At 41.2% G+C, this 27,480-nt stretch overlaps 1 protein-coding gene across 2 annotated transcripts in view; it reads right to left on the bottom strand.

Annotated features, from left to right (window-relative positions):
• The window catches only part of ZCCHC2 (zinc finger CCHC-type containing 2), a 55,556-nt gene that overhangs the window by 25,101 nt on the left and 2,975 nt on the right, over positions 1 to 27,480 (bottom strand). The window contains exons 2-5 of one of the 2 annotated variants that reach the window (XM_002828273.6): positions 13,670 to 13,781; positions 10,883 to 10,959; positions 8,604 to 8,675; positions 3,000 to 3,112 (exon numbers count right to left, since the gene is read on the bottom strand). In XM_002828273.6, the coding sequence (XP_002828319.5) occupies positions 3,000 to 3,112; positions 8,604 to 8,675; positions 10,883 to 10,959; positions 13,670 to 13,781 (374 nt within the window). The remainder of the gene's footprint in view (positions 1 to 2,999; positions 3,113 to 8,603; positions 8,676 to 10,882; positions 10,960 to 13,669; positions 13,782 to 27,480) is intronic. The other variant, XM_054538046.2, reaches the window with a different exon arrangement.

The raw sequence follows: 27,480 nt of genomic DNA, 5'->3' as shown, positions 1-27,480 counted from the left end.
CTGTCTCAAAAAAAAAATTAATAAAAATAAAAAGTAAAAAATTAAATAATCATATACCTGGATATTGTAGTAGTTTAAAAACATTTAGAAACAACTAAAATGGACGTAAAATATGTTGATTAATTATGGTTCAGCTAAAAAGGTATATTATGTAGCAAATAAAGCAGCCATCTTTTTACATGTACTGATGTGTTACCATGTCCCAATATATTTAAAGAAAAAAGTGGCAGAAAAGTATTAATATGTATAAAATACTTCCATTTGGATAGTAAAGGAAATATATATATATATACACACACATAAATCTAAGGGCATGTATGTGCACAGAAAATTTTGGAAAAGTTAGGCTACTTTAGCTGTCAGATTTGGAGAATGGGAAACCGGGGAATTTTCTCAGTACACACCTCTGCATTCTTCAAAATTAGCTTTAGTAACATCTTTACAGTAAAAACACCTAAAACGTACACAGACACAGACATGCACAAGAGGCCAAGTATGATCAAAGCTGAGGAGAATCCTAAAAGCTTTAACAAGGAGTCACGCACATACTTTTTTTTTTTTTTTTTTAAGAGACAGGGTCTTACTCTGTTGCCCAGGCTGGAGTTCAGTGGTGCAATCATAGCTCACTGCAGCCTCAAGCTCCTGGGCTCAAGCAATCCTCCCACCTCAGCCTCTGGAGTAGCTGGGACTATAGGTGTGCACCACCACACCCAGCTAATCAAAAAATTTTTTTTGTAGAGATGGGGTTTCACTATGTTGCCCAGGCTGTTGGCCTCAAACGATCCTCCTGTCTCGGCCTCCCAAAGGGCTGTGACTACAGGCATGACCCCCCGTGCCCAGCCACTTACTTTTTAATTGGGGTCCTAGCTGAGAACCATTTTTTGAAAGTGGCTCCTTCCAGAAATAGTTAATTTTTTCCTTCTGAAAATCTCAAACTTACAAATACAGTACAAATACTTCTTTTCCTAAACCATAAATACCTGGTGTAATGGCTAACTCCTGGGAAGACATCAGTGAGTATTTCCTATATTCTCCTATAATCAATATCAGGAGATTAACACTGACCAATTTTTACCTTCTATTTCTCAGATCCCATTTAAGTTTTGCCAATTGGCCCCAAAATGTCCTTTTCATATCAAAGACGCCTGTTGTCATGGCAACTGGCATCTGTGGGGTGGTGGGAGAGGAGAAAGTCTTCATCTTCTGATCCTTCCAGACCAAGCTGGGGCCCACCCAGAATCCCCTTTCCTCCCCAGCTCAGAACTCTGAGCATCTCATCCACAGTTTGGGGGAGCTCCTGCCCCGAGGCCGTGTCTTCAGGGAAAGGGAGCTGGGTAACCATGCACAAACTGTCACGCCCCGGATCTTGTCATACATGAAAATACTCTTCCCACTCCCAGATTTCTGCTTGTCTCCACTGGGGAGCAAACACTCATCCCCTTCTTTTCAGCCCCACCCATCCTGAGAATACTCACTGGTCCCAATTTCCTACTCAGGAGGGGGGCTGTAACAGTCAATGACACACACCTCTGCTCTCCCTCGGGAAGTCGGCTTTCCAAACTGGGCCACCTCAAGTTTAGAAGGCAGATGATAGGCTGTCTTACTTAAGCCCTGACCCTAAGCCATATAGGCTCCAGCACTGCTTTTATGTAATGTATTTATTAATAACTGCAAGTTTCCAGTAAAACAGCATGTTTCCTTGGCCATTATTCCTGAATTTATGTCCCTCCTACAGGGAAGCCCTCAGAGAGGTAAGTGCCACGACTGACAAAACCATACGCTGACCTCCACCGTCACCTCCAGATCCACTCACCCAGATGCCTCTGCTCTCATCCCAATGAGACTCTCGCTGCTTAATTACCCAATTCCTCCCACGGCCCGTTTTGCAAGCACAGTTCATTCTACTCTATCAGACCCACCTATTTTTACTCCCTAGTCCAGCTTAGTTCTCGTAACTGTCCATCATTTGTTAAAAACTGAACATTTTTTCCCCAAATTCCCTTGCCTCATTGTCTTTCTGTCACATCCAAGAAAGCCCCATCCAGGACAAATACAACCACCTGCTTTCCTGACACTTGGACCTGAGCTGCCGGGAAACATTTAAAAAATAATTCACATAACAGGACAGACCAATACCACGATAATTTATTGATCTTCAATCTCAAATGGACTCCACACCTTGCCCAGCTCACTCGATTTCCTTCATCAGGTTGTTCTCCAGATCTCCACACAATGATTTTACATCCCCTCTACTCTCAAGCATGTGATCCCACACCCTCAATCTACCCATTCTTAAGAAAAACTCTTAGGGAAAATATAAGCTATTAATTGGGCAAAAATTCCCTCAACTTCCTATCATGAAACAAGTACATTTCCCTACATCCACACTCATCCCACCTCCACAGGATCCTTGTGCCGCCAATGACGCGCCTTGCCTGTGTCTTCAATTTCTTCCTCTGTGAGCACATGGGAGGCTCCGGGAATTAATCCAAGATCATCTCATCTAAGCGCATCTTTCCCAACAAGCCCAACAACCTCATGAGGGCAAAACCTTGACCTCTGGCAGCACCATGGCTCTGAGAGAATAACGGCCAGGAAGAGCAGGTGCTGGAAAGCAGGGCTGCCCTTCACTCTCCCACCCTCCAGCCCAGGCACTGGACAACTTTAAACAAATAAAACATCTCTCCAAAGTGGAGCACTTGGACAAAGGCCTCTTTCAGTAAGTATTTTATAAAGAATATAAGAGGCTTTATTCAATATCTGCATATTTCAGAAGCAACTAAATTTTATGATATCAGAGAACTGAAGAGTACAATGATGAAACTAGTTTGGTATATTTTACTATGAGCCTAGACCTAAATAGCACAAGGATAACATGTCCATTTTAAGAAGTACGCCAGAGAAAGGATCTCTATGATTCCCCCACCAGAAGACCCCATTTGGAGCGGCCCTTTGTCCTGTCTGTATGCTTCTGTGATAGGTGTCAGGTAAATCATTACCTTAGGATGGGCTCTAGGTCAGGATGTCGCCGTTCCTCCCTTTTCAAGGAACCCTGATTCAGAGCTCTTAAGATGGTCTTGTCAAAAGTCTCTGAAGACAGTTCCTTTGGAAGCTAGAAAAGAAAAACCACAATATCCAATGTTAAGTTTCTCACTTACTGGTAAATACGTTACAAGTCAGATGCATAAAATGAAGATTAATGCCTCCTGCTCACTATTTTCCCAAAAGCAGTTTGTTTTCCAAATCTTCACAACACCTGACTCCATAATGAAGCAGCATAGACCTTTCCTACTGGGAAATGCACCATCTTCTGATTGAACCTCAGGGCTCCCCCAGGTGCAGGGCAACCCACAGCATTCAGCATGTTCCTGGGACAGGAGGATGCCTGCATGGACCTCACACTCTGGCTCCACATGCCACACTGAAATGACACCCATGCTGAGGTTCTCGAGTTAAGGTGAAGATTCTGTTCAGCACAGCTAGTACTATTTTTACCCTGGAATAGTATTCCAAGGAGTGTTATCTCTGCCTTTGCACTTAGCACTTTTGTGCCTCCTGTTTTACGTTTTACTCTCAGGCAATGTCAGATCACCAGTGCTATACAGCAAATAAAGAACTGAATACGAGAAATGGGTGAGAAACCCTCAATATTACTTATTTATATAAAAACCACGCACCAGAGGTGCCTCATGTGATTGAGGTGCCCTCAGAGCAATGTACTAGAAACCACAAAAAAATCAACACTTGGCCAATAAAACTTTTAGATTTTAAACAAAATTTAACCAGTTTACTTTAAAAAAAAATCCTAAATTGATTATTCATAAGCCAGCTTTCCAAGTCTTTGAAAAATTCAAAGTTTTAAATTTGACTTTTGATAACTAATCTGTCCTATTACTGGCACTTTCACTAAAATTCAGAGTAGAACCATTAACAATATCTGAGAAGCCACAGGAATACAAAAATCTACACAAATTGTTGATTTACATATTGAGCTTTGAGAAGTCCAAAGCAGATTTTCTTCTGAAAAGTAAGTATTTTGAGTCAATTCAGAAAATGAGAAATTTAGCAAAGGTAGCATAAAGCATTCCTCATTGTGGGTACAGTAGATTGCAAGATCAAGATGCTCTGTCAGAATGAAGTCCCTTCCGGTCAGATGGAAGACTCTGTTGGCATTCTACACACCCACTGTGGGAATCATGCCCTCTGACCACCAGGTCTGAATCTACCCTTTTTTTTTTTTTTTGAGACAGAGTCTCGCTCCATTGCCCAGGCTGGAGCGCAGTGGCGAGATCTCGGCTCACTGCAAGCTCCGCCTCCTGGGTTCACACCATTCTCCTCCCTCAGCCTCCTGAGTAGCTGGGACTACACGCACCCGCCCCCTCCCCCAGCTAATTTTTTGTATTTTTAGTAGAGACAGGGTTTCACCATGTTAGCCAGGATGGTCTCAATCTCCTGACCTCGTGATCTGCCCGCCTTGACCTTCCCAAAGTGCTGGGATTACAGGCGTGAGCCACCGCGCCTGGCCTACCCATTTTCTTTTCTTTTTTCTTTTTTTAAGAGTTTTGCCCTGTCACTGAGGCTGGAGTGCAGTGGCATTACCTCAGCTCACTGCAACCTCTGCCTTCTGGGTTCAAGTGATTCTTCTGCCTCAGCCTCCTGAGTACCTGGGATTACAGAGGTGCACCACCACCCCTGGCTAATTTTTTTTGTATTTTCAGTAGAGAATGGGGTTTCCATGTTGGTTAGGCTGGTCTCGAACTCCTGACCTCCGATCATCCATTGGCCGTGGCCTCCCAAAGTGCTGGGATTACAGGCGTGAGCCACCACACCCGGTCTCCATTTTCCAAACAAAGAAATCCCTCATTTCAATATTTATATTTTGATATTAGCATTTTAATACAGACTGCCAACACCAGGCATATATCCTACTACCCATTTTAAACACAATTTATACTGAATATCTGTACACAGCCAAAGAAAACCAGTGTCAGCGAAAAGTCTATTTCAACTACCAAATCACTGATGGTTGTACTTAAACACTGAAGGCAACAGCATATAACTATTCACAGTTCAGTGACACCGTTCATGTTGCTGGGCAGACTGCAGATAAGCAGTCATCAGTATGAGCAAACTGATTTATTTTCAAGTGGTTTTTATCTTTAATTTCCTGGGCCTATTTGCAGTCCTAAAGAAAGACTCATTTGCTAAAAAAAAAAAAAAAATACATATATACAGTTTTAAATCATGTCTTTTATATTCTAGTCACGTGTTTTGAATTTTCTCACCTTTCAATCCTAGTTCTAGCATACCCAGCCTCCCACTTCCAGAGCTCCAGCTCAGCCTCAGAACAAGTTCAGAGGAATGAAAGGTTTTTGTACCTAGCTATTACAAAGGTTGCTCTCTAAATACGCTGAGACCAATGGATAATCTAATGCTTGTAGCACCCCTTGTTCATTCAATCATTCAGCAAACTTTCAAACTCCTACTGTGCCCCAGGCACTGTTTTAGGAACCCTGGATACTGCAGTGAAGGAAGAAACAAAAACCCTAGCTGCACAGAGTAGACATTCTGATCATGAGAAATGACAGCTGTAATTGCTAAGAAGAAAAAAACAGGGGACCAGACATGGTGGCCCACACCTGTAATCCCAGCACATTTGGCCAAGGTGGGTGGACTGCTCGATCTCAGGAGTTCAAGATCAGCCTGGGCAACATGGCAAAACTCCATCTCTACTGAAAATACAAAAATTAGCCGGGTGTGGTGGTGCACGCCTGTAATCCCAGCTACTTGGAAGGCTGAGGCACGAGAACAGCTTGAACTGGGGAGGCGGAGGTTGCAGTGAGCCTCTCAAGATGGTGTCACTACACTTACACTCCAGCCTGGGATATGGAGCAAGACTGTCTCAAAAGAAAAGAAAAAAAAAAAAAACCCCACAAAAACAGGTGAAGGGGGCCAGAACGCAAAGGACACAGGCTGCTATTTGTATGGGAAAAAAGGACTTGAAATATTGACCTCCAACTCACATTTCCACACTACAGCAAGCTAGAAGTACAGGTCAATGGGGTCTACAGAAGAAAAAGGGTGTTCGTTTGGACACATCGTCCAAAGGACAGATTTTGCTCCTGAACTTTTTTTTTTTTTTTAAGGTGGAGTTTTGCTCTTGTCGCTCAGGCTGGAGTGCAATGGCACGATCTCGGCTCACTGCAACCTCCACCTTCTGGGTTCAAGTGATTCTCCTGCCTCAGCCTCCAGAGTAGCTGGGATTATAGGCGCCCGCCACCATGCCTGGCTAATTTTTTGTATTTTTAGTAGAGATGGGGTTTCACCATGTTGGTCAGACTGGTCTTGAACTGCTGACCTCAGATGATCCACCTGCCTCAGCCTCCCAAAGTGCTGGAATTACAGGCATGAGCCACCGAACCCGGCAGCTCCTGAACTTTTGTAGGTGATGTTAAAAGGAAGGTAAAAGAGAAAAAAGGATAAGGTCAACTTGGAAAAGTATCATACAATAGGCAGTATGTTTCCAGAAGTACACGTTGCAGATTATTTCATGTAACTGAGAGGCATTTATACTATTTCAGAAAAACATTATATCCAAATACTGGCTAAGCAGGGTGTTCGTTAATTGCTATGGTTCTGAAGAGTGAATTACTTGTTTGGAGTTGTATTTATTTTAAAGCAGCTAAGCTTTTAGAAAAAATGAGCAACTGAAGAAATGAAATCTGTCAAGGCACAAACAGCTGAAGCTTCCGGAGGGAAAGCCAGTAGAAGGCAGACTCCATGCGCTAGGCACTAGGCCCCAGCTGGGGGTCAGCTGCTTGCTCTCTCAGCATGAGGGACAGGGAAGCAGGAGCCCACATGCACCAAGTCACACTCGGTCTGGACCCCCCTTTGCAAGGCTTTTCAGCCTCAGCTCTGTACTCCTGCAACTCGCCCGCAATTCTGTTGTGGGAAGGACAGCAGAAGAAGGGAAATGAAAACAGGCTGCTCCTTAACCCAAATGAAGCCTGTTCGTGATCACTTGTCTAAATTTTGATAAATTTCTTCTATTGAGAGAAAAGTTAGAAATAATTAGAAGAGATTGTAAAAGTGTGTGGAGGTGGGGTGAGGCAGCCCTGCTTAGCCTCCTCTATAATTAGAACGTCACCCAGACACTCATTTTCTCCAATGGGGTGCACTGCCTGGCAGACGGAGCCTGCACAGGTCCGAGCTACTCTTCTCTGGCAACCTCATGACTGTTACCATGACTGAGCACAGCAGACAGAAGCTCAAAGACCTATGCCATCTCTCTCGCCAAGGTGTCCAGAGCTGACATGTCACAGGCAGTGGCCTCTGGCATCTGGAAATGAGTAAAACTCGTCCCCTAATCTTACCCAAGGCAGGTCACTAATGAGTGAGAGGAGGAGTCCTCAGCCCTTTACTGACAGAGCCTAATTTATAATAAACCACAGGAAGATGGAACTATTCAAGTCATCCCTGGGTGCTACTTCATTCACAGGGACTAATAAGAAATCCAGCGGAATTCACACTTCGACAGTCTTTCTCAAAGAACCAGCATCTTATGTGCTATTCAAAGCTCTACAAGTTGATGAATAAAACAGGCTCTCATAGATTTAAGAATGATCTGAAAAGAACATACTTACGGTGACAAGCAGACAACCTAAAACTAGCACTAGCCTCATAATATAGTATGTTATATATGTTTAATAACTACACTTGTAACCAAAACTTACTAACTCAGTTGGGAACGTTTTATTTCTGGACTTTCTGCTTTCTCTCTCTACTAACAATAAATTTTAAAATATTTGCTTACTGAGAAAGAATACTTTATCAACCATTTATACCTATTCTTTCCTTTTGATATTTATTTCTACCTATTCACTTTTCAATAAAATCAGATTAGTATAAAAGAAACAGGTGACGGTTTGAACAAAATGATCTAAGATACCTTTCACCTCTGGCAAGTCTGTAATAAGATGTTTCTATTATCTTCTTACTCCCAGTAGTTTGGAGATTCTATCATATGGGGGGTGAGGTGGGGAGGAGCTGGAACTCAAAGAAGGAAGAAATGGAGAACTATTTCAGGGAAGTGCACAGCTGAATAGTTGTGAAGTCTGAGAACTCCCACCAAGCAGAAGCAAGCCTCATCTGGTTCTGCAGACACATTCTCTACTAAGAAGTCCCTTTGCAAGCAGCCACCAATGACGCACATCTCTGCAGGAAACTAGGAACAGGGTTCCTTTTTTTTTTTCAAATAGAGATAGGGTCTCACTAAGTTGCCCAGTCTGGTCTTGGAAATCCTGCCTCACATGATCCTCCCGCCTCGGCCTCCCAAAGTGCTGGGATCACAGGTGCACGCCACCACACCCGGTCTCCATTTTTTTTTAATGTAGAAATCCCTTCATCATTTCCTTATGTTGGTAATGTCAGGTAAGAAAACATGTTTAGAATAACATGACGTTTTCCACAGCTAATGTTCATTTAGAGTTCTGAGCCAACCTTTATCTGTATGTTTTAATTTTCCTGGTGTTTTTTTGACGTTGAGGTTTCTAGATTCTGTATATTATATAAAAATCATTTTAACAACAAAATCTATATTTTACCTTCAGTAGAAATTCCTGTAGTTCTTGGTGGGTTTTTGTTACTGTTGTGACTGAAAGATCAGACCAATTTACCTGATTTAAAAAAAACACACATATTATATGGTTATTCCTTAGGCAGGAACCGGCTAGAAAAAAGCCATGTGCAAAAACAAAGGGCCTTACTTAAATTTTACTAAGATTAACAGTTAGAAATATAAAGTTAATCTGGCATTGTCATAATTTCAAAATTAGTAAAATTAACTGCACATTGACATATGCTACTCAAAAACGTTCTAATAACTTCAAAATGGCACTTTTTAAAACCTATCTGAAAATGTGATTATGTTTAGTAATTTTTCAGAAAGGGGATATATGTTATTTTCCATGAACTTACAGAACTCTAAAATGACACTTTTGACAGTACAAATCTTTGCCACTCAAAAGATAAAAATTTTATCTCCTGAAACTTATTAAGTATACACCCTTAAGAGAAATAACAGAGTTTATTGCCTTCTTTGGTAGTACCATTTCATATTTTTATGGAATTTATGGTTAGAAGAGATTTCACCTTTATCTCGATCTTTAAAATCCTATTAAGATGGTAGGGCCAGGTATGATTACTTCTATTTTGAGATGGAGAAACTTAAGTTCAAACAAGTTAGGTTACTGAGGTGTGACCCTAAGTAGGTTCAAGAGTCAGAACTGACATCTCTTGTGCTACCCCACACCCACTACCTCCTCGATGCTTTTCATGTGGACTCAACTGTGGCCCCCTAAAAATTTCTACCCTATAATTATTTGAGCTAAATAAATATTTGCACTATGCTATTGTCTAGGCCTTACCAACTTATAAGTAATCAGATAGTTAAAAAATATATAAAATTTTATCTACAAGTCTAAAATTAGTATCTTTATTAATTGGCACATTTACATTACTGGCACATTACATTTCTTAAGTGATTTTTAAGTATTCAAATGTTTGCGGAGCAGCTACTTGTGTTGGGCACTGTTCTGACTCTTGTGTCGGGGATGCAGAAATGGACAAGACAGTTAAGTCTCCACTGACTGAGTTCACAGGCTAGTGCAGGAGACAGATCAAAGCCAAGTGAATATATAAGAATTTCCATCAGTGATCAGTGCTTTGAAGAAAACGCACAGGGCATGGTACAAGAACGGGGAGATGCACATGAGCTGGGGTGTCAAGAAGGAACTCTGAGGAGGGAGCTTTAGAGCCAGAAGGTGGCCTGTCCTCCGTCTGGGGAAATGGGGGAAGAGCATTTCAGGCAAGAGGACAGTGAAGCCTTTAGGAAGGCAAGCTGTGAGCTCCAGCAGCAAAAGGGGCCAGGCTGACTGAGCGTGGAGAGTAAAGAGCGAGATGCATGCCGCGGTAAGACACCAGGAGATAAGGGCTGAAATCTTGCAAACTGAGGATCTTTCTCCCTTAAAGCAAAGCTGGAGTTCGGAAATTCATTCAACGAGCAAGTGATGGGATGGCTGAGGATGAAGATTCCTGCTCTCCATGAGAATATCTACTGGAAAGATCTGTGAAAGGTATGAGGGCAGAGTACCATGGATGAAGGAGAAAACATTCTAGTGGAGGGTCAGAAATAACTCCATGAGAGAGAGACAGCCAAAATTTGGCAAGCAATGCCTTTGGGGAGGAACTGAAGTGAGGATTCACAAAAACGTGGCATGGTTCCACCTGGCTTCAGGGTGTGTGCCGTCCAACCTGAGGAGAAAGGGCATAGCTCAAGCAAGGAGAAGTAAGGAAGATGTGGACAAGGAAGTCCCGATACAGCTGACGGGCAAGAAGAAGACATGCAAAGTCTTCGCCTAGGAGCACAGAATCAGAGCTGGGCTAATCCCAGCTGTGGAAAGGATGGGCAACAAAACCAATCATGGGTAAGAAGACAGGGCAATGCAGTGGGAATAAAAGCGTCACAGAGAACAAAGAGGAGGAGGAAAATGCCAGGGAGAACAATGCCAGGAAAGACAATGCCTGTGATCTTGACTTAAAGCACACTGGAATTTTTAAAGATGTATCTTACATCTTAACTGCGTCCCTAAATCTAAGGCTCTTACTTCTTTTTAATAAAATAGCCAGGGTTATTTTAATGTGATGTAACTTCCAAAAAAAACTTGGCAAACCATGCAGTAGTATATGATAAAAAACAGTACATTCTCTTAATTAAAAACAAACATATATACCTTTTCCCTTAAATTAGCAAACCTGCCACAAGTTTTCCCAAAGATCATTGAGCACAGCACATGAGGAATCTTTTGTGGGGAAAATGGCTTACTTTGAAAGTGTACTCCCAGTATTTGTCAGCTCTTTTTCTCTGGACTCCTTTCAACATTATCTTCTCAATGTGTACAGCTGAAAGAAAAAAAACACACGCTGACTTGTGCTACAAAGACTGTAGACACATTTCACTTACCTAAAGTAACCCTAAAAGTTGACAAGTGCTTAACAATTAAGCTACTCACTTTCATCTTTATGACTGGTCTTAAATCATGAAATTTAAAAAAAAAGACAAAAAAACTAGAAGCATAGCAATGTGCCATCCACCCATGAAAAAAATTTTTTTCTACACCCATACGACATGCTGAGTGTTTAAGTAAATTCAAACACTCTACTAACACCGAAGATTTTAAGGATAAAAATAAAAGGTACCTGCAATTAAGGTATTTTTCCAAATGATAATCTTCCAACTTGTTATTCAGATTACCATAAATATGGCATTTTAATATCAACTAAATATGGTTCTTTCAATTATTAATACATAGTAGGTATAAACTACAAAATATCTAGTTTTATATTTAATTTTTTTAAAAAACTACTCAAAAGTAATATACCAAGCTGATAAAAATTTCTAATTGGGAATTTAAAAATTATTTTTCTCAAATGTAACCCTCAGTATCATATAATGGTAAATGTAAACTGAACATTATAATAAACGTTCATTGTGGCAAAATTTGTTCACGTTACAGAGATAAAATAGTAAACATAAATTATATTAAACTTTAAAACACTCTGAATTGAACTAGATAATCAGTTTATTCATGAAGTAAGCAAATGTATAAATCCCCCAACTATCCATTTTACAACACCTTTAATAAAAGTACCACCTTAGGAAATAAATCAATTTCAAAAGAGCCAATCTACTAAGCGTACTCTACTTTAAGGACTTAAAGACACTGCTGTTCAGGGTATAAACAGAAGAAACCACACTTTCAGGATAATGAGGGAGGTAATATCAGGCTGATAATGAATATGCTAAAGGTTGTAGAGAAGAGGTTAGGAAAGTAAATCAACAGAATTGGGGGGTACACTGTTGGATTCAGGAGAGCAGGAGATGGAGGAAAAAAGGGGCATTCATTCATTTTGCCTTAGAGGAAGAAGTTAAAATAGACAAAGTGGAATACACAAAGTGACAAAAGCGTAGAGGAGGAGTAAGACTGTTAAAAGACCACGGAAGGTGGGCAGTGAGAAGGGATGAAGCATAAGATACAGAAATACACAGGGGAAAAGACACTTATAATAAACAAAGAATATAACATTACCAGTATTGTGTCAACTTCCCAAATATATAGTGTTTGGTGGCCTGCCTGTGGGCCAGTTTCCCCTTTGTGGGCCAGAAATGTTGAGGACGGAAACAACGGAAAATCTCAAAAAGCCAGGCAAAAGCCTGTAACTCCTTAGAACTGTGCAACAGGATAAGAGCCAAAGTGGTGATGGGAGGGTATGCTGTTTCCAAAAGCTGTTATATTAAGTTAAAGGATGACGCCATTCAACAAAAATCTTCTGAACTAATCTTATATTCAGAAATAAAGCAGCTCTACTTCTGTAAATCATTGGTCCCCTCAAGGGTAGGGGATCTTGGGTTTTGCTTGGTCAGAACCCAGTTGCTCTTAGGAGAAGAAGCCCCGATGGCATTACAGAATATGGGAACACAGCTTCAGCAATAATTTCAAGTTCTGTCTGGTGTTGGCTACCAGAATCAAGGTAAGAGACGACAAGAGTATGTAATGAGGAATGGCCATAGTGAAAGTGCCCCCAACCCTCATAAATTAAAACTAAAAAGCATGTATTACACTTTTTAAGAAGTAGGAATACAAGAAAAATCATCCACAGTACCGCCTTTACAGCTGATTGTCAGCATTTTGATATAATCTCTACGTTCTTCTAAAATATTTTTATTAAAAAATAGGAGCTTCATTGTAAAACCAACTCCACTTCAGGTTATTCGTATGTTCAATGAGCTTAGCTGAAGTAGTCTGATTAAAGTACTTTAGTTGGGAAGATAGGAGTACCCGTGATAGTCTTGAATAGAAGTGGTCATTATGTAAACACTTATGTTCAACATTAAAAATTCAGACCTATTTTTCCTCTGTGAACAAAAATGTATTACACAAAAAGGATTATTACTGGTAAAAAAAAAAAAAAAGGAGACATAATGACATAAATTCAAAATTGTTATAACTGAGTGTGAAGCTTATAATATATCCTTGGCTCTTTTAAAGCCCAGATGGCAGTCTACATTTTCCATTTCAGTTTCTCTCCCAGCACAGGTTAATGGCTCCCCAAATGCAAAGAGGAAAGAATAATTTGAATTCATTCCTGTTCAGACGGCAATGTCCTTCCATCCATTCATTCCAGCCCTCTTAAAAACTGCATTATTGCAGGAAGAATGGATTTATAAATAACTTATTTACTCTTAGAGAACTTGTATAAAATTCATTTTCTCAGTAGACACAGAGCTCAATTCTGCAAATAAAGCACTATACTAAATACTCTGGGGGTCTCTGCCCCCCAGAAGCATGCAACCAGGTTTAAGATTCAGCCAAGACAATGGACTACAGAGCAGAATGACTGCGTGTGTGCTAGGACAAGCAGGGCTGTGGCGCAGGAGACACCCAGCGTGCAGATGGCAGAACTAGGAGGACTGGCTCGAGTGAAGCCTAGGACCAGCAGGACTTCTACACTTCAAAAAGGAGAGTAAAAAGTTTAGAGTTAATAAGCGTAAAGAGCACCCTGTAATCTTTTGATGTATTAATGCTTTAAGTTTACAAAAAAGAGAGCATACCTTCTCGCTGAGCTCTGTGAGGTGCCACGGTAAGTCCGTCCTGAGGTATTGGAGCTTGCTCTATTAAGCTGCTCTCGTTATTTTGCATGTAATCACCATGAGCAGAGTTGTTCTAGATGAGAAAGAGGGAGATATGTTAACTTACACCATGGACTAAGAGTAATAATCACAGATTTAGGTCTTCTCGTTTTACTAACAACCATTTTAGTGGCAATTTTTAGAGGTCCAATAGGTGACTGCACACTATGGGCACAAAGGCACAGTGTCAGAGCCGCAAGCAGAAGACGAGCACTCTATTAATTATCGACTGTCCTAACTTTCTTGGGACACAGGAAATTGCTTAATAAATAATATACAGAGTTGCCAATGATGTCAATTCTGAACCCAAATCAAAGGAACACATAACAAATGGTGCCCTTTACACTAATCCTCCACAGGGAACGGCATGTGTCCTTTTTACAAAAATCACTACACCATTTTTATTCATTGTTTGGTTTTAATAACAGTCTAAAAAGATGCTTTATTAGGAAAAAGTCTCATGAAAGGTATCGTCAATACATGCCAAGATTTCTAAACACGAATATGTACAGACAGGGAGTTTACCATTAAGGTTCAGTCATCTAACAGCAACTGGGTGCTCTAAACCTAACTGAGTTTGCTCAGCCAACCACTAGTGAACTGGAGTAACTTTGACTCCTAGATCCGATGCTTGGAGTAATAAAGGGGATGCCAAACTTACAAACAGCTCGCCAGAAATCAAGCACTGTCACGTACAAACTGTTACAACATCATATTGATTAAGTAAGTAAATAAATAAATAGCCTTATGAGTTTTTATTACGACTCGCACCTTATCCCCTCCCTTTATGTGCAGAATCTCAAAACACTACTCATATCAAAATCAACTTGGTTTTAAGAATCAATTATGATTTTACAAATCTGCAGTAAACATACATTAATATTTTTTTCTGTAAAAAAATTAGGCAAAGAGAAGACCCTAAGCTCCCCACAAATCTCAATTTAAAAATATTTTGTTCTGCTGTCTAATCACGCATCCCGACCTGACAGTAAGTATGAATTGCTCTATTTATGAGAACAGACCACATTATATACTTTTGGGAGCTAAACTTCTGTCTTCTAGTCTGTCTTCCTTTATTTAGAAACCCAAGGAAACAAAGACTGTCTACCTAAGACCATTTAATAAGGAGAGTACAGACCTCTTAAGTCAACATCCAACTTCTGAAACACTTGGCCTGATAGCCTTTACCAATTTTCAATGTGACTGGTTTTTTTAAAAATGCAGATATCAATTATTTTAATAACAAAACCACGCATATCCTAACCCAGACCATATATTTTATTACAAAATGTAAAACCACATTTACCTATGAGAGATGCTGCTTCTCAAAAATTTTAATATTGCTGTAAATACTTTAAAAAACAAAGAAAATAAAGTGCTATATAATCCTCTCAAATAGTTGTGTCAACTGGAAGAAGCTTGGGTGAATAGGTTAACCAATTCTTTTTTTTTGAGACAGGGTCTCTCTCTGTTGCCCAGGCTGAAGTACAGTGGCATGATCACAGCTCACTGCAGCCTCAAATTCCCAGCTTCAAGTGATCCTCTTAACTCGGCATCCCAAAGTGCTGGGATTACAGGTGAGTCATCGTACCTGGCCAGTCAACCATTTCCTAAAGCAAAATATTTCTCTACATTGCTCATATGTAGTTCACAAATTTAAAGCAATACTTTCAAATGTAAACTAATGCAAAATATGAAAAAAATGTTTTCATTAGTGAGATGCATAATAAGATACCACTTTATACCCATTAGAATGACTATTATTAAAAAAAGACAGTGTTGGCAAGGACATGAAGAAAATGGAACCCTTACACATTGATGGTGGAAATGAACATAGTATAGCTACTGTTGAAGAGAGTCAGGCAGTTCCTCAAAATATTAAACACAGAATTATTTTATGATCCAGCAATTCCACTTCTAAGATATACCCAAAAGAACTGAAAGCAGAAATGCAAACATAATCTGTACATCAGTGTTCACAGCAGTTATTCACAATAGCCACAAGATGTAAACTCAAAATCCATCAATGGATGAACAGATAAACAAAATATGGTGTACACATACAATTACCTACAATTCAGCCTTAAAAAGGAATGCAATTCTGATACATAATAGGATTTGGATGAATCCTGAAGCGAGTATGCTAGGTGAAATAAGCCAGACACAAAAGAACAAATACAGCATGATTCCACTTATATGAGATACCTAGAATAGTCAAGTTCATAACGAAAGTAGAACAGTGGCTAGGTGTGGTAGCTCACGCCTGTAATCCCAGCACTTTGGGAGGCCCAGGTGGGAGGATCACATAAGGCAAGTAGTCCAACAGACTGGGCAACATTGCAAGATCCTATCTCTACTAAAGAATTTTTTTTATTATTAGCCAGAAGTGGTGGTATGCGCCTATAGTCCCAGTTAGATGGGAGGAGTGCTTGGGCCCAGGAGTTCGAGGCTGCAGTGACCCATGATCGCGTCACTGCACTTCAGCCTGGGCAACAGGGCAAGACCCTGTCTCTAAAGCAAACAAAAAAAGTAGAACAGTACTTACCAGGTACTGGAGGGAATAGGGTGTTATTTTTTAAATGGGTAGAGCATTTCTGTTTGGGATGACAGAATGTTTGGAGACAGTGGTGATGACTCACGACAATGGGAATGTACTTAATGCTACTGAACTGTACACTAAAAAGGAGAAAATGAGAATTTTATGCTATATATTTTATATCACAATAAAAACTAAAAATGGAAATGATCACACTGCCTCCACAAACATTAAATTGAAGCAACTGTATGAAAGTAGTTTGCTTCACAATCAAAATCACATTTTTGAAGCCTGAAGTTAACTTTATGAACCCAATTTAACCAAGAAGTAGCCTCCTGTTTAATAACCTAGGGAGAAAAATGAAGTTTGAGTTTCTATCCAAAGTCCTAAGTTCATCAACCCATGAAATATCTACTAATTAAATGTTTATTTTCTCCTCCAAGTCTCAGCATGTATCAATGCTATAAAATCATGTAGACTAAGTTTAGAAGCTATTACTAAACTCACTCATGTAACGCTGCATGAGTTGGAGATGAGAATCGGCAGCCCCAGTGGTGGGTGGCTGCTCGGTGATGCTGTCTGCCCTGCACTCCCTCTTTACTTTCCTTAGGGGGAAGGGTAGCATAAAATCTGAGAACTCCTTCTTTAATGGAATCGTATAAAGAGGAAAGGCACCCACTTTATCTGTTAAGTTCAGATTTCTATGAAAATGCAGAACAGATGAAATGCCAGAATCAGCATTTTACAAAGACTAGTTGGAGGAAAGTGTCAGGACCACGAGAAAAGTGGAGACTTTTTCTCTGTTTGTATCAAGAAAGCAGGGTTTAAAGATTCTAAGCCTGCGAAAATACGCACAAGCATACAAAGAACTTTAGTAGGAGTGCATTCTCCTTTCTTAACTCGCCTGAGGCAGAGCTTCTTCTGTCCTATCGCTTGCCTCAAGAGCTACTGGTTAGCACAAACCTACATGGCACGTGGTTCAGGTGGTCTAGATGGTTTTGCCACAGATCACACGTAGACCCATCACAATTACATACTTGAGATTTCTTAACTGTGGGGACCTTGTGAAACAGCCAAGTAGCTGAACATCCTAAAAAACTCTTCTCTGAAAACACCATTAGAACAAAGGTCATATTTGCCTTTTGTTGCTGTTAACCAAGGTCAAACTATAGATGGAGTTTTAGTTCGTCTAACAATATTCTACACGGTTCTTGTAGTCCCTCGATATAGACTATAAATTTAAAAATCCAAGATATTCCAAATATAATAACAAAGCAGTAAGAGTTTTTTATTTTTTAAAACCAAATTCACTAACTTCTTCTGAAGTTTTCCCAATTGTCAAATGAGACTTAGAAAATTAACAGCAGTATATAATAACATTCTATTAAGCTTCCGTGGCGGATTAAAGGTAGCTAAAAATTATTTAATACTCCTCCCGCTGAAAAGTGCCACAAATTCCCCCACTCGGTGGATCTAGGCTGGCTTTAGAATGTGCTGGTGGTGATGCTCTTCTGAAGTTAGGTCCTGGGAAGCCTCAGCCCTGGGTCTCCTGGACACGGGCTTGGAGTCCTGAGTTACCACATGAGACACACACTTCTCCTGGCAGCCACACTTGATGGACCACATGGAGAGAGGAGAGGGGGTCTAGAGATACCATCTGGGCCCCAGCTGTGTCCCAGACACCCTAGAACAGAGACAAACTCTTCACTATAGTTATCTGTCTAAATCCCTCACCCACAAAACTGTGAGAGATGGTAATAAAATGGTCATCGTTTTACGCCACTAAGTTTGGGGGTAATTTTGTTCTTTAAATAGCCAGATTCATAGGTCTCCTCCTTCAGCACCAGCATCTGTGCTTCCTTTGCCAACATGCTCTCACTACAGAAGGAAAACATCTTTCAATCCTAGAACCAGGAAGATGATCCAGAAATTGCTATATCCCTGGGCCAGCAGCCCCCACATCTTTAAATCCCCACACCAGGGTGTTTTGGGGTGAGGTGAAAAGAATGCATGCATGAGTGCACAAGGATCTAGAGAAGCACGCATCTTCTCCCCAGCCCACATCTGACTCTGCCTTCACTGTCGCAGTCTTGCCCCACGAGAGATGAGGGAGGGAGGCCAAGGGGTCCTCAGGAAGGATGTGAGCCTGGGCTCAGAAGCTGGAAGGAACTTCCATGCCTTCTAGCACCTGCAGCAGAGCCACTGCTTCACCCCCAGTGCAAAAACATTCTTGGAACCTTGTAGAAACATAAGCTTGTAGAACATAAGAAGGATCTATGGCAGTAACTGATTTACTATATAGTGTTGCCAACACTGCATTAGGACTTGTTTCATGCCACTAGTTATTACAGAATGGGCAATTTCCCCAAACTAATAAAACTACTCAATATTCAATGCCACAACCTCTTTGTATGAGGGATGACCTCTTCTCAAGCAAATACTCCCAAACATTACAGCATTTGGTTCACATGTGACCATGCCGTCTCCCATTTAGGACCACCAGTGAATTTCAATCATTTGATACTCAAGACAAAAATCAACTGTACTACGGGAAACATCCCAATTTAGACATTTCTAACAAGAAACATAAAAATTTCCCAACATTTATGTTATAGAGTGTTCACTTCAGCGACCAAAGTTTAGTTACTATCTTTCCAATCACAAGCAAGGCACTACCCCAATTCTACATCTGACTCACACCACCCCTCAAGTAGATCATAAACTGGAGATCAAACACTGCAGGCTACCTACCATCAACTATCCAAGCAATAAGAAAATAGGTTAATATATGACTTTTCCATCCTATCAAAATGTCACTGCTAGGTCTGCACCAATTTATGCACCCACACACAAAAGCTCAATTAACACAGGGAGTAGAAATAATCAGTGTTTTTTTTTTTTTAAAGACAGGATCTCCCTCTGTCTCCCAGGCTGGATTGTGCAGTAATGCAATCACGGCTCACTTCAGCCTTGACCTCTCTGCTCAAGCAATCTTCCCACCCCCGTCTCTTGAGTAGCTGGGACTATAGGCATGTACCACCATGCCAGGCTAATTTTTTTTAGAGATGGGGTCTTGGTATGTTGCCTAGGCTGCAAATAGTCTGATTTGGAAGGCATATTAAATAAGCACAGCCAGTCAGCATCCACCCATTGAAGATTCAATGCAAATCTATACTTGTTCCATGCTTTTTATATAAGGAAACAATTCCTCTTATTTCCAGAATAATTGTACCTATCCTATATAACTGCAAATTTTTTTAAAGTAAATACTGGTAAGTACAATTCAAAATAAGACAAAATCACTGGCTGATATACTTAGTCTTTTTTTTTTTTTTTTTTGAGGCAGAGTTTCGCTCTTGTTGCCCAGGCCGGAGTGCAATGGCACCATCTCGGGTCACGGCAACCTCTGCCTCCCAGGTTCAAACGACTCTCCTGCCTTAGCTTTTGAAGTAACTGGAATTATAGGCATGCACCACCACGCCCGACTAATTTTTGAATTTTTTAAAAATCAGAGACAGGGTTTCACCATGTTGGTCAGGCTGGTCTCGAACTCCTGACCTCAGGTGATCCACCTGCCTTGGCCTCCCAAAGTGCTGGGTTTACAGGCTTGAGCCACTGTGCCCAGCCTCGATATACTTAATCTTAAAGCAGAGTATCATATTGGTATTTTTCTTTTTTTGAGACGAAGTCTGACTCTGTCACCCTGGCTGGAGTGCAGTGGCGTGATCTCGGCTCACTGCAACCTCTGCCTCCCGGGTTCAAGTGATTCTGCTGCCTCAGCCTCAGGAGTAACTGGGATTATAGGCGCCCACTACACGCCCGACTAATTTTTGTATTTTTAGTAGAGACGGGGTTTCACTATGTTGGCCAGTCTGGTATCGAACTCCTGACCTCAAGTGATCCACCCGCCTTGGCCTACTAAAGTGCTGGGATTACAGGCATAAGCCACCACACCCAGCCTTGTATTTTTCAAAGCTATATATTTTCCAAGTCCAAACACAGGAAATTATGACTGAGCAATGATGCTATATACAACACGGACAAAAAAATAAGGCACAATGCCTGAGCCTTTGGGGAACTTAAAATTCTAGTGTGAAACATCAAATTTATTTATTTACTTATTTTTAAGACAGGGTCTCACTCTGTTACCCAGGCTGGAGTGCAGTGGCATGATCTCAGCTCACTGCAGCCTCTGCCTCCAGGGCTCAAATGATCCTCCAGGCTGGCTCAAGCGATCCTCCTGGGCTCAAGTGATCCTCCTGCCTCAGCCTCCTGAGTAGCTGGGACTACAGACATGTACCACTATGCCCAGCTAATTTTTGTATTTTTCTGTATAGACTGGTTTTTGCCATGTTGCCCAGGCTGGTCTTGAACTCCTGGGCTCAAGCAATCCACCCGCCTCAGCCTCCCACAGTGCTGGGATTACAGGCATGAGCCACCACACCTGGCCTGAGAGGTCAATTTTAAATGTTAAAAAGACAAAGAATCACAGAAGTACCAAAATTACAATGATATATGTGCATCTAAAATTCAGTGGCAGCAAATAATCTTTTAAGACCGCCATACGGACAATTCCAGAAAACATCATACAAGAGACAATGGCATGAACCCAGCCTAGAATGAAAGGGATGATATATGAAAAAAGAGTGGGAGGAGGAGATTTTGAGTCTAAAGACCTATTAGAGGCCAGGGTCCATCAGTCACTCAAAGAAAACATAGTATGATTAAATGTTGCTTTAGAAAGGTATATCTGGTAGTAGTATTAAACGATTAGAGGTGGGAAGGCTAAAAAGCAGGGGAATCAGGAGGCTACTATAAAAGTCTTGGCATAAAGTCCCAACAGAGAACAGTGTCAGGCAAGGATGAGGAAAGTGTGTATTCAGGATGTGATGGGAGAAGACGATCAAGGTCATCAAGCAATTCGGAGTGACTAGAAACATAATGGTACCATTGAGAGAACTGAGTGAGTCTGGAAGATTTTCAAAAAATCAATCATGTATTCTTTTTATATAGATTCACATTAGAGTGACGGTTGACATTCAATAAGCTATACACCATAAGGGCGCGTGTGCACGCGCACACACACACATCCCTTCACTGGCTCCCACTGGAACCTACTGACAACCTATTATTTTAACATGACCTTCAAGGCCCTCGTTATAACGCAACCCTACTATCTCTTCAAATGTCTTTCTTTTCCTCCTTCTTCTCTCCTTTTTGAGACAGGGTCTCACTCTGCTGCTCAGGCTGGAGTGCAGTGGCACCACCACAGCTCACTGCAGCCTTGACCTCCCAGGCTCAAGTGATCCTCCCACCTCAGCCTCCTGAGTAGCTGGACCTCCTGAGAAGTTGTGACTACAGGTACTTGCCACCACACCCAGCTAACATTTTTTTTTTAACTTTTGTAGAGATGGGGGGTTTCACTAAGTTGTCAGAGTTGGCTTCAAACTCCTGGGCTCAAGCGATCCCTCTGCCTCAGCCTCCCAAAGTGTTGAGATTACAGGCGTGAGCCACTGCACCTCACCTAATGTCTGTTTTTCTACCCATCCACTGCAACCAAATTGTGCTAATCGCTCTATGAATAATACATATATCTCACTCTTGTTTACCAAGCATTTTCATTTACATTAACACATTCATCCTCACAACAATTATATGAAACAGATAGGAATGATATCCCTACTTTATACTGGACACTCTGGACTTTGGGAAGACCAAATAACTTGCCAAAATGACCTTTTCAAAATATAAATCTGACCTCAAATAAATGACTTATCGAATGAGCACAAAACACTTCTAATGAACTAAGGCATTTAGAAAGGCACTAAAGGTCAAATGTTCCCGAGAGCATAGGAAAAACAGAAGGAAGCCAACTACCCCCGGCCCAGCCAGGCTACACCTGTAACATAAACACCCGATTAGGCACTTCCCTTCTAGATTGATTGTTTAGAGAAAGGAACCCCAAAATGTCAGTGGATGAATGAGGCTTTTGTGACAAAGAATTCTTTGTAAGTAAAAGAAGTACTGTCACACACAGTCCTCCATAACGAAAAACACAGTCAATAAAATAAGTTCAGTCTGCCTTGACAGTAGTACAGGCCTTTTTGCTTCCCTTTAAAAAAAAAAATTAGCTTAACATTTCTCAAGAGAAAAATATTAAATAAGTTAAAAATAAGCCAATTCAACAGCTTTTATAAAAAAGGTAAAAAAATGTTCTTAATTATCCATGGATTCTAGTCTGTGCTCGGAACTAACAAAGAATCATGTAACTTAACAAAAGTGCAAAACGGATTTAAGTTATAGAATAGTTTTCTAGCTAAATGTGAAAACAGGACAAGGATTTAAGTAGATTACAACTGCATGACAATTAATAATAATCTAAAGCGAAAACACGCACTTTTTCCATTCCCATCCCCAAATCCAATACGAGGAAAATATCTATTTTAATATTCTGTGACTCACAGAATTCCTTCCTTTGGGTTTATCTGTAGAACACTACATCTTTACAAGTAAGTACTAACAAAAATAAAATAACTGCTCCAAATAAATGTGTCTCAAATACCACTTTTTCAATTGCCCATCCTTCTCGAACATCAATCTATTCCAGGGATGGTAACAGAGAATATACAAAATACTCCACTATAAGGATTTTTATTAGGTTAAAAAAAAAACATATTCCTGAAAACACTGCAGGTTGTGTTAGTGGAAAATATGCACTGAGCACTAATCTCAAGAAAGAATGCATGTTCAAGACAGTATGTGAATTATTTTGCATCTTATTAATACAATCACCACAACCTCAAAACTTACTATCCCCATTTTACAGGTAAGACTGTAAATTATCCCCATTTTACAGGTAAGACTCAGGGATTTAAGAGCCTGGCTGACAACTATCACAGCTAGTGGCAGAGTTGAAACGTAAGCCTCCAAGCCTAGGGATCTACTAAACATGGCTATCATTCTCCAGGGTCTTCTAATAGCCTCTATGACACTCTTCCTGACCCCTTCTCCACACAAAAAAATTGTTAAGGCAACATGTATGTATAGTACATATAAAATTATCCCCCAATACCCATGAGGAATTGGTACTAGAACCTCCCAATACCAAAATCCAAGAGTGCTCCAGTCTGCATATAAAATGGCCTAGTGTTTGTGTATAACCTATGTACGTCCTCCTGTATACTCTAAATAGCTCCCGATTACTTATATCTAATACAACATAGATGCTATGTAAATAGCTGTTATACTGCATTGTTTTGTATTACAAGAAAAAAGTCTGTCCATATTCAGTACACATGCAATTTTTCCCTAATATTTTTGATCCATAGTTGGTTGAATCCCCGGATGTAAAAACCATGGGTATGTATAAAGAAATCACACAGACATATTTTAGTCAACTTGAAAGAATGTACTTCCTCTCCACAGCTAGCACCCGCTCCTGACTCCCACCATGGTATACATGAGACTTTTTCTGAGTTCTCCTTACCTGGAAAATGACTGCATAGAAAAATGTAACTGGGGAAGGAACTCAGGATTTTAATAATTATCTCCTATTAAAATAATCACTATTTAATATATTCTGAAATGCCTCTTCCAAATTGCTTTCATAACTGAACTGCTTGTATTCTTTGCTGTAGCCAAACCAACCTAAAATTTCCCAAGAAAGACATAGCTGTTTCCGGCCCCCACTCTCAGTATGTGAGATGCTGTGCCCACTTCTCTACTACCACCATCTACACAAGGCTGAGCTTTCACCTGCAACTGCTCATATTTATTGAAGACCAGGAACCAGACACTATTCTACAACTAAGGACTCCTTCACTGAATCCTAACACTCCCAGAGTGGCGGGAGGGAAGCCTCAGGCAGCACCCACTGCCCCAACAACATTACTCACTTTAAAATATCAAATAACCCAGCAGCAGGGGTCAGTTAAATAAAGGTATTTATTAATATTACCAATGAGCATTAGAACTGGTCATTTTTAAAAAGCATCTTTTTTTTTTTTTTTTTTTTTGAGACAGAGTCTCACTCTGTCACCCAGGCTGGAGTGCAGTGGTGCGATCTCGGCTGACTACAACCTCCCCTTCCTGGGTTCAAGCAATTCTCCTGTCTCAGCCTCCCGTGCAGCTGGCACTACAGGCTCCTGCCACCACGCCCGGCTAATTTTTATATTTTTAGTAGAGATAGGGTTTCACCTTGTTGGTCAGGCTGGTCTCTAACTCCTGACCTCAGGTGATCCACCCGCCTCGGCCTCCCAAAGTGCTGGAAATACAGGCGTTAGCCACTGCGCCTGACCAAAAAATCATCTTTTTTAGTGCCTACTATAATAACTGAAATTCTGACAATCAACCTTTTCCCTCTCATTTTAAGTCAGTTACTCTCTCGCTAGGATTCTGGCTGCCACATCCACATTCAAGTTATCCTGAAGTAGCATCGTTGATGTTAAAACTCTTTTAAGAGTTTTCTTCCAGCATGTTTCCTATATTGCAAAGTTAATCAAAGTACTTGGTCTATCAAGTACAATTTAGCTAACTAAACCACGCTGTGAAAGGTAACAAGGTTTTTTTTTGTTTTTGTTTTTTCCCGGAGACAAAGTCTCACTCTGTCACCCAGGCTAGAATGCAGTGGGGCCATCTCGGCTCACTGCAACCTCTGCCTCCCGGGTTCAAGCGATTCTCCTGCCTCAGCCTCCAGAGTAGCTGGGACTACAGGCATGTGCCACCATGCCTGGCTAATTTTTTTTGTATTTTTCTTAGTATAGATGGGGTTTCACCATATTGGCCAGGCTGGTCTCGAACTCCTGACCTCGTGATCTGCCCACCTCGTGATCTGCCCACCTCGTCCTCCCAAAGTGCTGGGATTACAGGAGTGAGCCACCGCACCTGGCCGCAAGATTTTCTTTTTAATTTACTACTTTTAGTAAGTGAAGGACTCATGGCTACTTAATTTTTGTGAATTCAAATGACGAACTCAAATATGTTTTGTGAGTTCAAATAACACAAAGACACAGGATAATTTTGTGCTTTAGTATCGAAAGTTTACATTTTTATCTTTCATTCAAACATTAGTACTGTTAGCCAAGCAATTAAGCTTTGAAGATCTTGGTGACACAATCTCCAGAGAATCGTCATACCTTATTAATCGATAACCACTACTATGATCGTCTACACGTTTTATGCTTCTTATACCTTTGTGTCGCTAGTTGGGGACTAAACCTCCAAAATGAGAATACCCATTTTCCCGAACAGTTAACGAACGTCTTTAAGTATGCAAACATTGCTTGCCTGTCTTGCTTCCTGTCTTTTCAATGAAACAGCAACAAAACTAGTACCTTTTAAAATACGTAGGCATTTTTTTGTTGCCAACACACAATTTATAGTTTGGCTTCCTAATAACAGGAAGACACCCATTTTAAAAACCAAGCGTTTTCAGCTATGCTATATAAGCAGTCTCTAACTTCGTAACACAGGATCGTAGCAATCACACAGAGTTCCTAGGACACTGTTAATGAGTGACTTCACTACTGCTCCCTGGCCTATTTGCTGAATTTTGTACAAGTTACTGGCAGTCCACCGCAGCTGTGTGAAGAATGTGAGATTTATGTACAAGCCTCCTAAGAAAACTGCTGACATTTAAGTTGTAATCCAATGTAATATTTACCATAAAGTCATCCAAATAATAGAAAAACTCTAGAAATGTTACTCTTAAAAGTAAAAACATCCTTGTTGAGTTTTCCTGTATTTCCAATGTAACCTAAAAAGTATATATTCTACCGGCAACCTGTGGACCTGTTATACCTCAACTATTAACATTGTAACCATAGCATGTCACTAACAGTTGCTGGGCCGAGTCAACTTCAAAGCATGTAACATAAAATTGGCATTAAAGACATGTTCTGTCTGTAAATGTCATTGGTTTTTAAATTTTTTAATAGACAAGCTGATTCAGTACTGGATACAAGAAGTCCTGTGAGAGCCAGGTGCACTATTCTGGGCCAGTATACCCTTACTTTAATAGAAAAGAGAATTAAAAGGATGCTAACTTTACGTTAACCAATAGTAAGGCTGAAAATACGTCGTTTGGCACACCAAAGAGCTTCACTTAGTAGTTAAGAAAAAGAATGACTCCCAATTAAAATTGCACACTTGTGTCTAAAAGGTTACTTCCGGGGGGGGGTAATGCTGCCACACGAATTTCCCTTTACCAGGGTTATCGCCACAGCCCAGCACTGCCAAGCGCAGCATCCACGTGGTTCTCGAGTCCGGCTGGAAGTCTCCGGCGCTAGTCCAAGGCCTGGCCTCCGCGGGAAGAGGCCAAAAGGGCGCCGGGGGCGGGGCCGGCGCGCCGGTCACGTGGGCGGCGCGCGCGGCCGCCATCTTGCAGGGCGGGGGCGGGGAGGAGCCCAGCGGCACGGGCCCTACATCGCCGTGCGCTAGCCCCGGGCGTTGCGTGACCTCCGGGCCCCTAAGGCGGGTCGCGGCGCCTCCACAAGAGGGGCGCGCGAGCTTTGGGCTCCTCCCTGCTGATGGAGAGGTGCGCCCGCCTTCCCCGGGTGCGCGGCGGCGGCGGCGGCGGCGGGAGGCCGAGAACAGCTGGGCAGGACTGCAGCGAATGAGGGCTTAACTCAGCCCACCCACATCAGCGGCCTCTGGAGTGACAGCCTGGGAGCAACATCATCAGATAAAAGGTCCTCAAGGCCAGAACAAGCCACAGCTGGGACTCCGAGGTCACTCTAAGCAGCAGAAAGTGCGGGGTCGTAACAACTTAATGAGATGTGAATGATGTGTTACGGTAACCCTAAACAACTGCCGGAGAAATTCACCACACACCACGCGTCTAGAAATAGCCCAGTGTCACCTGTAGTACGCGGCCCCTATGATTTATTCCCCCACTTCACTTGACACGTCCTGAGAAGCAGTGATGTGCTGACGTTAATGGCAGGATGCCCAACCTCACTTTGTCCATCCCTCCCGGCACTCACTGGTTGCAGAAAAGGTCACGCATTGCGGTCAACATAAAAATCTCATTACTCTAGTCTGCACGCATCCCTCCCTTTCCTCTACTTGCCCTCCAACACGCTTATTAAAAGCAAAATTTAAAGAAAGAAAAGGGAAAGAAAAAAAGACTTTCAGCAGTTAAAATCAGAAATCAGGTACCCTTGTTGGAATAGTATGAATGGAAGGATACGAGGTTCCA

This window comes from Pongo abelii, chromosome 17 (genome assembly GCF_028885655.2).
Source record: "Pongo abelii isolate AG06213 chromosome 17, NHGRI_mPonAbe1-v2.0_pri, whole genome shotgun sequence".
Classification (NCBI taxonomy): Eukaryota; Metazoa; Chordata; class Mammalia; order Primates; family Hominidae; genus Pongo; species Pongo abelii.
The sequence above is the reverse complement of the archived record's forward strand: the minus strand, read 5'-3'. Positions and strand labels throughout refer to the sequence as shown.